At 42.5% G+C, this 12,743-nt stretch overlaps 1 protein-coding gene across 1 annotated transcript; it reads right to left on the reverse strand.

The window, feature by feature from the left end:
* Positions 1-1,124: 1,124 nt before the first annotated feature.
* LOC310995381 (retinol-binding protein 2-like) lies at positions 1,125-3,367 on the reverse strand. The gene is made up of 4 exons (XM_083984430.1): positions 3,189-3,367; positions 1,858-2,036; positions 1,657-1,758; positions 1,125-1,286 (listed from the first exon to the last, which is right to left on the reverse strand). The coding sequence occupies exons 1-4, from the start codon at positions 3,259-3,261 to the stop codon at positions 1,233-1,235; spliced, it is 408 nt and encodes a 135-aa protein (XP_083840556.1). The 5' UTR covers positions 3,262-3,367; the 3' UTR covers positions 1,125-1,232.
* Between the last annotated feature and the right edge of the window lie 9,376 nt (positions 3,368-12,743).

Raw genomic sequence — 12,743 nt, forward strand, 5'->3', positions numbered from 1 at the left:
AAACACACGGTCACGTTTCTATCTCAAACCCTGTAATTCACTAAACGGATGGAAAACATAGATACATAAGGGGCTTTTGTCTTGTGAGTCATGGGAATCTTCAGCTTAAATGAGAATTTGAATTTAATTTTGAATTTTCCCCCCACTGCTTCATAAGAAAACTTTATCATTGTTATTAAATATTCATCATGTCATCAGTTTCATACCAGGGAAAACTTTTATTTTAAAGGGCTCATAATGTAGAAATTGATTTCTCAGCTTCTAGCCTAGTCTTTTTTATAATCAAGCAGAGCTATGTTTAACATTAAAGGAGACCTATTATGCCCCTTTCCACAAATTAAAATAGGTGACGTGTCTTAAAGCAGAAGTAAGCGGAATGTTTGTGTTAAAGCAGAAGTAAGCAGAATATTTGTGTTAATAAGTCTTAAATAGTTATATCTTCCGACGGCAATCACTTGTATAGAGTGTTTGGTCTGAAACACGGGTCTGTCAGTCACTCTGCTCTGCTGTAAGCCCAGGAGAAAACTTAGGGAGTCTGAACATTACAGATTTTTGTCAATTCTCACATTTTGGGGGCTGGAGGCAAGACAAACACCCAAATATTGTGAAAGAGCCTTCAAAAAGTGATATTTCCATAACATGTCCCCTTTAATGCTGTGAAAGTATCAAAATGCTCCATGGAAAAAAAAGAGGCAGCTATCAGGTCTTGTGTAACTTTTATTACCGTATGTCACCACCCTGAGCCGTGACCCCACCGCTGCCAGCTACCCAGGCCCACCACCCACCCATCCTCTATTTTTTTATTGTTTTAATTTCCCATGACAATTAAATCCATCTTTAAGCTACGAGACAGAAATATGTACAGGAACTATTGCACAATAGTTTGCAAAAAAATGCACATTATTGCACAGCTGTCCCGTTGAGACTAGTGGCTAAAGTGGGTTTTTACTGAAATACCAAGACACAAGTGTGAAAACGTCAACTCATGTCAACACATTTGAACAATGTTGTTACTAGAGCTCCAGAGAGAAGCCAGAGAGAGGAGCTGTGAGACTACACTGAGATGGTTTTTTTTTAACTCTTAAAACCAAGACAATTCTCTTTTTTAAAAAAGGAAAAAGATCAGTGGTATTAAATCATTTTATTGCACATCTTCATTCTTACATTATAAATAGACAGCATCATGCAACACAGGACAGGACAGTTTGCAGCAGATGAGGTTTGTCTCCAGGTTATTGTGTCTTCTTGAACACTTGGTGGCAGACTTTGTCGAGCACCGTGATCTCCTGAAAGGGAAGAGGACACAGACCTTTGGCATAAATACCGGGTCCAAGGTGATGCAACAACTGGATCTTACACTGTACTGTACTGTTGCATAATTGGGTTGAGCTTAAATTTCCAGCTCAAAATGCTGATGGTGTAACTTTTTTTTTTTTATTGCTATTGCCCAAAGATAGGAGAGAAATCTGAGTCAGATTTTCTTTTTTCAGTGGTTAAGATGTTTACTTTGTTATTTTAGTGTTGATGCAGCTGTTGCATCTGCAGTCAGCGATGTCAAATGTTGTTTCCTGGCAAACATGCACCAAACATTCACACCTCTGTGTGTTATGTGGTAACCAAGGTGCCATGCTCTTTCTCACTCTCTTGTTTTCTCACCAGATGTAGCTGGTCTCCCTCGATCCAGTGCTTCCACCCACGATTCTCCTTCTCGCCCTTCTGAACACACACCAGCTTGTCTCCATCCCAGGTCACCAGCGTCTGTCACCACACAATGTACAAAACCATGGCAGATGCATTGTATATTTGCTTGTTTTTCTTTCTTTCTAATAGTAATAATTCCAAGTAGAAACATTTTACCTTGACTTTTCGGTTGTCCAGGCCCTTGGTGAGCTCCTCGAACTCCTCCCCTATGTTGAAGTTGACTTCATAGTTTCTGAAAGTGCTCAGTGTCTTTGTTTCGAACTTGTCTCCGTTCTGGACGATCACCTTTGTCTGGTGCAGGTGGGAAGCGATCTTTCTGGTGGCAAAGTCGATGTCTGCAATTAAAATAGCAAGAAAAGAAAGGGTGATTAATGAGATGGGAAGTTGGTAGCCATTTAGATTTTTATTTTTCTCTCTCATGCTGGTTTGGTGCGTGTGGTTTTGTACAATTTTGCACCTTTGCTGCTTCATGACCACATCCACTCACACACATGACACCACAGGCCACTTATTATGATTCCTCTCCTACTGCTCCTCTTGACAGTTTCATTTACCCTTTAAAAACGACCTTGCTCCGAGTCAGAGTAGCCCTTTTTTAAATGAGTTCCTCCGCCCTGTTCAGCCCTGGGCCCTGCCAAAAGGAGAACCACCCACCCTCGCCGTTTAGATATTCATATCCCATTTGCCCCAAAGTGAGAATTCAATTTCTTCCCATTTACTTTTACAGATATGGGCCCTATATTTACCCATCTAAGTGATATTTTTGACCCATTTCCATAAGGATGTCATTTTCCTATCCGCTTGATGGAAATGAGTTGCAGGCATTCAGGATTTCCGTTTTTTTTTTGCAAGAGCCGAGTGTAGCGGGGTTGTTGTATGAATTGCAGATAGAGTCATGAATAATGGAGGTGTTTCTGGGCCTGATCAATGACGCGCCAAAAAAAGGAGGAGAGCCGGGCCAAGCCAAGCTGAGTGCTGGACTCCGTCTTTTTTTTTTTTTTTTGAATGATTTTTTTTTTTTTTTTTTTTTTTCTATTTTTGAAGTGATGACCTGGCCCGCTGCCTGATCCACGGTCGGGAATCTGTCTTCCTTTTCCCCCGGGAATCGGGATGGAGGATGAAAATGCAGAAAGGAGTGAATCAATATTTATTTGGCGTGATAACAGACGGCAGCCGCTCACAAGAGTGGAGGTTAACTTGGCCTGACAGCAGCTCAATGAGGAAATGAAGCAGTGCCACGACGTTCCTCTTCCTCACCCCCTCCCCTCCTTCTCTCTCTCCCTCTCCTTCACTCACACTGCAGCTCTCTCACTCCTTCTGTCACACTCGCTCCAGATTTAGCCCTCGCACTGTACTTTAAATGTAACCCTCTAATTAATCCCATCTTTTTTAATGATGACTTACAAGCCACAACCCCTCACCCCTTCCCCCTCCAATAGTCTGATATGATCAGGCACAGGCAGGTAGCGTGAGGAAGGGAGACTCACCCAGGGCCTTCATCACCTCCTCGAAGTTGTCGTTGGTCACCATCTCCCAGCGTCCATTGTAGTCTGCAGGCATTGTGGCCGGTGTGTGTGTGTGTGTGTGAGAGAGAGAGAGGAGGTAGGAGTGTGCCTGTGGGTCTGTTTGTCTAAGTGCAAGAGAGACAGTTCAACGCTTCAGCCCTTTATATACACAGTGTGTGTGTAGACCAAAGGACAGGGTCCGCCTGATAATTCCCTCAAGACTGTGTGTGTGTGTGCGTGCGTGTGTGTGCGTGTGTGTACTATGAGATATAAAGTTCAGACTTACATGGTGCAACACACTGCTCTATTGCCTGCGGTGATGTAAATCTCTGCTCAAGCATCTATATCTGTTTGTTAAGAGTGTGCGCGCTCACTTGGATGCACTTAGAAAGCGTGCTGCACGATTTCTTTTCTTTTTTTTCAATGCTCATTTCCTCGACTTGCAGCAATAGCTTCATCAATTACTCATTCTAATGCACTGACAACTGAACTGAAGAGAGACAGTCAGAGACAAGAGATGAGTGGCTCATCTCTGGGCTTTCAGCGGCAGCAGGAATCCTCTCATGTTTCACGTCAGGGAGCAAAAAGGAAGCAAATTTTTTTAGTGGACTGAAATGCAACTCCACAATAGACTGAAATTCAAACCTCATTTCTCAGACGTACCCAAAGGTTGTTGACTTCAACCTCCTCAAGAACCATTTCAAAATGAAACGCCAGCACTTGAATCAGCTGGAGCTACTTCAACGCTACTTTAGCGTGTGTGCACAGTCTCTATTTGTACCAATGTTTTTTTTGTGTACGTGAGAGAATATCTTAGCCGCAAAGTTTTGGTTAAGGTCAACTGCACAACGTGTTTCCAGGTTAAAGTTTCACCACCAGTCAGACCACATTTTCTTATCTGTGTTAGAAATTGATCTTGAATTGTCATCTAATCTTCTCTTTATCTCGGTTGTCAACACAGAGCGTTGCTCAACATCAGCTGGAATCAATACAGCTCGCTCTCTGGATCTGTTTCAAAGGAAATGAAGCGATTTTAAAGAGCATGCAGTGGGGAAAAAAAAAAAGATAAAAGAGACATGTCTTATCTGGCCCAATTACATTACGACACCAATTTGATCTGGTTGTAATGTGGCTTGTATGTGGAGGGTCAAAGGTCATGTGTCAGGAGTCTGAGTAATAGTTTATTGGAGCTGATAAAGTGTCCAGATTTAAAGAAACACTTGTCTTTTAGCCACAGTCAATTGAATCACACTGTCTGTTCCCTCATTTGACCCATGTACCGACTTTGACTGAGGCAAAATGAATGAAAATGAATATAAAAGTCATGTGCAGACAGTAGATGTAGGGTCAAGTCAGAGGCTGAGTAACCCACACAGACTTGTTTAGCTGCTACATTAGTGTTTTAGCATCCTCCAGCTCATCTTTTGGTTTGCATGGACTAAAATTAGCTGTTTTATCTCCTGCCCCACCCCCACTCTACTCTATATGACTCAAGCATTCAGCAGAGAAAGAGCTAAAAGTAGAGTGAACATTGGACAAAACATGTGAGTGCACACAGGTGGTGGTGTGCTAACATGTTCTTTCTAACAACTTAAAGGGGTAGTTCAACATTTTGACAAATTGGCCCATTGCCATAATCCCTGTAGTCATAGCAGTAGGTTCGCAGTAGGTAATTGTCGGTGCTATTATAATTATAAGCTATTTTTAGAACGGCGGAGTAGAGCTGCGAGCTGGTCAGAGCCAGGCTACGGAGGCTAATGGGATTTCTTAGTTTCCCTCATCAAACTCATCAAATACACAATCCAACAACTCCAAAACGCTCTGGTGGACAAGTTGTGACCTGCACATTCACCACGCTATGAGATAATAAGAGAACGTTACAAGACAGAGTTGTTTTCAAGGCCCCTGATGGGAACGCACATTAGCAGTTTTGCATGAATTTACCTCTAAAACAACAACCCTTTAATAAGGTGCCTGTGTTGTGCTCATTGACTGTTGGCTGCCCTCAAGTGCCCAGGAAACATAAGAACACAGCTATGAAGCCAACTTTTCATACAACAATTGTGTTAGTTTTTTGCACATAGCAAATTAATTGAAATCTGAAAATGACATTACTGATAAAAATCAGTAAAGCAATCTGTATTTTGAATAATATTGTCACTTTAACATATGATTCTTGTTACTCATGCAGCTCACTGACACACCTACTACTCTACTCTACAAACAGATTCATGTACTGTAACCCTCTGCAGATAAAACTCAGATGTCTTGTGTGTTGTATGTTGAACTCTTTTCTCAACCTTCACCTCAACTCAACTTTGAGGCTGCTTGAACAGATTTCTTATCTCATCTGACCACACAGGGGCAATGTTGCTACACATAACTCCAGTGCTCTTCCTGAGCAGAGGAACCTACTCTACACGCTGTGCTCTCTGCAAAATACTACCACGTTATACTGTGATCAAAGCTGAGATGACACCGAGCCATCTGGCGGCCAAGAGGCCCGACTTGGAGGAAATCTGTTCTCTGTGGCTTTTTGCTTTGGTCAGGTGAATTAGAGGGAATTTGTAACTTGTAGGAGCAGGTTAAAGACACAGATGAATCTGTGCACAGTAAACGAGAAACAACAGATAATCATCTGAATTTTCACTTTATTGTCAAGCTTTAACCTTTATATGCTGCTTTTACTGACTCAGTGTGTCTAATGTTATGTATTTCATTGCTTTAATTGTTTTATTGTCCTTTTTATTGTTCCCAATCATAATTTTTTATTACTGCTTCTCTTGAAAATGTTGTCAGTATTTGTTGATAAGAGTTGTATTTCGGCTGCCCTTGAACATGGCCTTCCACGTGTAAATGAAGGGATGAATTAATGAATGAATGAATGCATGATTTAGCGAATGACAAGTAATCCTTTAAAGCATTGCAACAGTTTGCACATACATGCTCGCAGAGCCTTGTACACTTATGCAAATGCAATTAGGCTAGTTTTAATAATGCATGACAGCAGATTCATTTCTAATTCTGCCTAATTCACACCTAATGGCACATCCTGTGCCCCGTAACCTTGGAGGCACAAATGTGTACGCGCACACTCCCCGCATTAACATTTTGCAAGTAAGTTGTTCGTGTTGCAGAATTTCTACACACTTTGGCTGCATTTCGCTTCTCTTAGCTTATCTATGCATTTTGTGTAGGCTGTTAACTCTCAGCGCCTTATTTTTCGTTAGCATGCTTCACATATTGTGATTGACAGGCTGTGAAGTAATCCCTCCTGCGCTTCCGCTTCCTCCGACTCCTCATTTGTCCCCTCGTCCCTCCGAGAGTCGACTTTCCGTCTATCCAAACCTAATCTCCAAACAGTAGGATGTTGTGCATCGCCTTGTGTGTGTGTGCACGCCCTGCCGTCTGACTCTGCGCGTATACACTTTCAATATCCTGTGTGATTCAATTCAATTTGGTTCATTAGCGCGCCATTCAAGGCGATGCATTACTGAGTCTTTACATCCCCGTGCAGCTCCCCGAGCGGCGCCCTCGTCTCTGCCATCTCTTCCTCCTCCCTGTTGTTTCCAAACATCAAAGGTTAGATTAATCACAACCCTCAGAGGAGACAAATGACTGAGAAAAAGTCTGCTCTTTGTTATGAAACCTTAGTCATGGATTTCAGCAGAGACTAGATATATTTGTAATATATTTTCATCCCACCCATGGACTCTAATAGTGCAGTGTCTTGCTGGGAGCTTTGATGTCCCTGTGAGAATCGAAAGCGCCCCAGTGTTCCCACACGATTGAATGATTTTTGCTTTTATCCTCCTCATGGAAGCCTTTCTGAAAAAAAAAGAAGCTCAGCAGTGGTGTAACATGCGTCAGTACAAGATGAAAAGTTGCCATGTTAGAGGAGATTGTACACATACACAAGAAATGTGTCACTATACACAAACACACACACTGTGGGGACTGGAGGTGTGTGTCCCATGTCTATCCACTCTGTGTTAGTATGTGCACACGCTGAGATGTAGTCATCACAGACGCACATGTTGGACTTTGGGTAAATAATCACAAGACCATATGTCCCTACGTCTCCCCCGCTACTATACGTCTCTTTTCACCCCCCTTGTTTCATCCTTTATGCCTCCTTTTTCATACACGCATGTCTGGTTGTTAGCTGAGCTGCACTTATCATACACAGATGCACTTGTACACACTTGTGGGACTGTAAGTAGATAATCAAGAGCGTACGTCCCTACTCGCCTCCTGCACACACACAGAAAATTACATTTTTACACTCAGAGACCTTTCAGACTGAGGGCAAAAGCTCGGGGAAAGAAAAGTCCATTGTATGAATATAACTCAGAACAGTGTGCCGTCCTTTGGAGAGAAGAAAATAACAGGCCTCGAGCTCGGACAGCCTTGATATCAACGGATGATGCCTATTCAGGTGCCACACAGACGTATTCTCAAAGCGAGGTACCTGTGGAGGCACATTCTGTGTCAAGGTCACCCTGTGCGCCGGCCCTGCCATGAATGTATGCATGCACTATACACGCTCGCTTCGCCCGCGGTTGTTTGTCCATTTATGCATGCTAAATGCCTCGCCTCGCCTGACCATCATCACTCTCCTACACGCACGCTTTGATCCGACCTATACCAGCCTGCCACCCGAGCCCATTCACTTCCCAAGGAGCATAAATCAAATCCCATGTTCCACCTCTGTGTGTGTGTGTGTGTGTGTGTGTCATCCCATTCCCTGAGGGGGAAACCTCGCGTTTCTAACATCCACCAATCCAATGTGGTGTTTCCTCACGCATCCATCCGCCCCGAAAGGAGCATCCAGAAAATCATAGGAAGAAAACACACTGTAAGCTCACTGCCATCTTTCACTTCTTCTTCTTCTTCTTTTTTTTCTTTCTTTTTTTTGACTTTTTCCCTCAGGAAGTCGGAGCTGGAAAGTAGAGAGGAGAAGAAGGGGATGACAATGCTAAATATTTCATGTTTTCCTCTTGGTAATTCCGTGCAGTCGGAACGAGACCTCGTTTTCCACAGAAACATGAGCAACTCTGGGACTGATTGCGGGAGCCTGGTAAACTCTGTGTTTCTCTCTATTTTTTTTTGCTTCTCTGCTCTGAAATAGGGCCTGGATGGTGATGCATAATGCATGGGGCTTCCTATGTGGAGATGGAAAGGGCTGTGGGTCCTGAGGGATCAGCCAGGGAAAGGGTGATCAGATTCGCATTCTGCAGTGGAGGGCCGAGCACGTCAAAGGAAAGAGATGGAGGAAAAAGATTAGTTTGCCCCGTACTCACTCCTGTGTTTTTGTGTTAGTGGGTTCAGATTACTGTAATCCTCATGTAAATTCTTGTTATTCTGGTTTTTCCAAATCACAAAAGGCAAATACTGTGGAACAGAATGCACAATTCTAACATTGTTTATTAATTTGTTTGCGTCTTTATGTCTGATAATGTGTATGTATTCATTTAGGAATTATATATTTAAACTGTGTGTCTCCACAGTATTTTTTTTTTTTACCACTTTAGTTTCAAATATAAAGATTCCCATTCACCACTGACCAGAAGCAACTGACCTGCATAGGACACTGTGAGGTCACAGAGTGTGTGTCTCAAAGCGTTGAAAACAAACTTCTAGAAAATGCTAATAAATGAATATGGATTATCACCATTATGCAAATATCTGGAGTTGGTTGGTCAAAGTTAATAGCTCTTGGTGGAAATTCTCCCAAAACGGTGCAAGCAACAAGGTGAAGTAATGAGAGGACTGCAAACACTTAAAAACGACATCTACTCCTGATATCTCAGCAAGCTTCAACTACATCTCAAGTCTCATCATCAGGTTTTAGAGCTGCTCAAGTGGCTACTTCCACAATTCATTAGCTTGGTACCATATAGTCTAAGAGGATATCATTACATCTTATTTGATCTGGAAAAATAAAAATAAAACTCATGAGAGTAAAGAGTTCTACTAGTCAAGAGACATTGGGGAACCAAATGAAAACATCTAAGAAAATAAACGTGCAACATTAATGTCACCTATACCGGTGTGTATATATACATACACATTTTCACCATGTTCTATTAAAGCAGAAGTAAGCGATCCGGTCGTTTTGGCTAATGCTGCGTTCCAGGCAGGCTTTTGAAACCATAAATTACAGCTTCATGTCACCCACTTGTGTTTTTCCGACCTGTTTTACCTGTGAAAGTCACTATAACGGCCACTCGTAACTTCCGACCCGTGAACTCGTACCAGATCGAACTGGTATGACTTCACAGGTCGGAAAAACACGAGTTACGGGCTGCCTTGAACGCACCATAACAGTCCTCGTCCCTACGTCACCACATTCACGCGCATCCCTTGGCTGCACACACAGCCCTGCATGCCGTTCTCTCTCCTCATTGGATAAAAACTGTAGGATACGAGAAAAGTTTTCTCCTCGGCTCAGAGCAGAGCAGAGTGACTGACAGACCCGTGTTTCAGACCAAACACTCTATGTAAGTGATTGCTGTCGGAAGATATAACTATTTAAGACTTATATTAACACAAATATATCGCTTACTTCTGCTTTAAGTTCACAGCATATATGACCCACCCTTGAAATAATAATAAAAAAATCTATATGGTGATTTTCATATGGTTATAACGTCATCCATCCATCTGCCCAGTGGCTATACTGGTTGTCTGTGCAGGGCCCCTCACATGCTTACATTCACACCCACGGGCAATTTAAAATTGCCAATCAACCCAGTGTGCATGTCTTTGAACTGTGGGAGGAAGCTGGAGATCCCAGCTGCTGCCATATGGTATAAACACCACATATATTTGTTTCACATTTATTAAGAATATAAAGGAATCCTATATGCTTAAAATGTCTTTTCACTCTGGTAAAGTAACATAATCTCAATGTATACAGGATACATATTATTTACATAACATCTGTCTACAGTATAATCATACATATTTGTATGTGCTGTATCCTGTAGATAAATGGCAATATATGAAATTGTTCCAGACTGTAGGAGGTTCCATACATCATTTTATATGTACTTTTATTTTATATATATATGGAAATGCAATATATGTACATATATTACATTTGTACATGGGGATCAGGATGATCCTGGCTTGGGTTGAGAGACAGCTAATGCATGTAATTTATTCTTATGTTTGTTATATTCCCAAACAAATACTTAGGAATTCATTGGTGCCACTTCTTTGTGGGCAGAGCAGAGGAGAGGAGCTGCTGGTGGGAATGAAAGTCTGTTCTGCTGAGACAGTTGCCAGTCCATCTGGGTAGAGACGGAAAGTGCTCCAGTTGTCACAAACATTCTTCATGTCTGTCTGTGTGCCCTCCATAACAAACTCTGATGGAGACGGAGGAGAGGGAGTGGGGGCGACAGGAACCGAGTTGAAAAATAAATAAATAAATACATAAGGGGGCACATGAGGCTACGTGGGAAGGCAGGAAAGAAAACAGAAAGAGAAAGGTGGGCTTCACATTTCCCCGCTCATCGTAGGTACGTGAGCGTCGCCAAGCGCCTCTGATGTGTGGCGTGGGAGTGTAATGAGAAAACTTTGGCCCAGGTTCACGTCTAATTTCTCTTAGTTATTTGGCCTTTCCGCATGTGAAGCTTTCAATCTCAGAGGCCCCCGGGGGGTCCAGATTATCTCTTTCGTTTGGAGAAAATGAGCCGAGCTGGAAGCTACATTACCTCCTCTGCCTTATGCGCGAGCTCATTTTTATTATTTTTTTTTCTCCCACACCACCATTAGCTCACTAAAGCCATTTGGAGATGCACAGTGGAGTGTTTCCATGTTCATCAGTAAGTGCCTGGCATTCCTTCAGTCGGTTATCACCAGAACTGTCTCTGTGTGATACAGTAATTCATGCCTCCGGCTTGTGTTTCTGCGCCAGGATGATTATACAAGGGACATTTTGATGGAGTTGAGATTTCAAACTCAGTGCAGTCTTCAGTCATCACTGCTCCACGCTCACTCTGGAGCTCGGGCGAGACAATACAAGTGTTATTATTTACTGTAAGGAATGAGCTGTAACTGATGCGAATTAGTTAATTTGTGGTTTCATCGTACAGCCAGGATTTCTTCTTTAATCAAGAGAGAAAACAGAGAAATATAAAACAAACTGAAGTATTCTATAGTGATCGAACATATGTTGTGAAAATCTGTGCTTGAATATTTATGTGTATTTGTAATCATATGCAAATGTAATTCCTATGAATGCAGCCGATTTAGATACTTTCTTCTACTTCCTATTTTAACTCCTACAACTTTTAGGAACAGTTGTAGTCGTGACTGATTCGGTGACACCACCCAGTGGTTGCTGTGGCGATGGGATGATTTGTAGCCAAGGCAGCAACCTCCATGTCTGAGGCTGTGGTGAGGCTCTGTCGGAGAAAGCTGGACCGCTCACTCCAGGCTTTGGATTGTGTCAGCAGCAGAGATGGCGGGAGGGAGCAGCACTGGGCTGCCATGACTGAACAGGGCACCAGGCCTGAAGGCTAAAGTTTCAATCTACTAACCGACTTATGTTCCTCACAGCCAAACTATCTGGAGCGATGGGTATAGCGAATGTAAGAATGATGTCTGACGATACGAAATGAATTTACTCTGCTGGCTATAGCCGGGCCCACCCGTACAGATAGGGACCTCACAAAGAAAGGAGCTTTGGAGTATGGAAGTGTGTGGCTCTTTCATGAATGAAGCCAGCTGAGGTGCTTCCAGCTTGGAGGAGGAGGCCCTGGGTCAGACCCAAAACACGCTTGAGGGATTACATGTCCCATCTGGCCTGGAAACACATCCTCCAGGAAAAGCTGGTGGATGTGGCAGGGGTGAGGGAAGTCTGTGCTACCTTGCTCAGCCTGCTGCCACCTTCAACCTGAATAAGCAGCCAAGACGGAAGGATGGATGGATGGATGGATGGATGGACTTCTGTTTGAACACCAAACACTCCTTAAGCACCTACTCATTTAGAAATATAACAGAAGAAAAGCAACTCCTGTATTTAGTTTATGAAAACAAAACTTGTGCACGCTGAGAGGATTCATTGTGTTACATTGTCTTAAAGCCTCTGGAAACATGGCTTGAAATATTAAAAGTGCTTATATTATATCAAAGTCAGGTGTCTCATTACGCATCCACAAAAGTTTGGTAATCGCAAAAAGGAGTTGGCTCAGACTCAAAGAGGCAGATTGAGTGGGAGCAGAACGGTTTTGTTGCGCCGCCACTGGGGGGCGGGGTGAGACAACTGACGTGGATGATTTATGATTGGTTTGGATTTATTGCGTAATAAATCGCAAAGATAACTCCGCCCAATTCAACCCCAATTTCGAACATGTACAAAAAGTTAAAAGACACATATTTCAAATTTGAATGAAAACTGATTTCTAATATTTTACATGTTTAATATTGTGTACACAAGACCCTAAATTACATAGTTAGTAGACTTTTGTGGATTTGGGTTTCCAGAGGCTTTAAAGGTCCCAGGTTGTATAAAGGTAGATGTCTATA

Source organism: Trachurus trachurus (assembly GCF_905171665.1).
Source record: "Trachurus trachurus genome assembly, chromosome: 13".
In the NCBI taxonomy this organism is placed as follows: Eukaryota; Metazoa; Chordata; class Actinopteri; order Carangiformes; family Carangidae; genus Trachurus; species Trachurus trachurus.

Excerpts from the sequence above, each read along its gene's own strand:
- LOC310995381 (XM_083984430.1), bottom strand. The coding sequence starts at position 3,261 with ATGCCTGCAGACTACAATGGACGCTGGGAGATGGTGACCAACGACAAC. Across the intron at positions 2,037-3,188 it reads GGAGGTGATGAAGGCCCTGG|ACATCGACTTTGCCACCAGA; the intron begins GTGAGTCTCCCT and ends TTTTAATTGCAG. Across the intron at positions 1,759-1,857 it reads TGGACAACCGAAAAGTCAAG|ACGCTGGTGACCTGGGATGG; the intron begins GTAAAATGTTTC and ends GTGTGGTGACAG.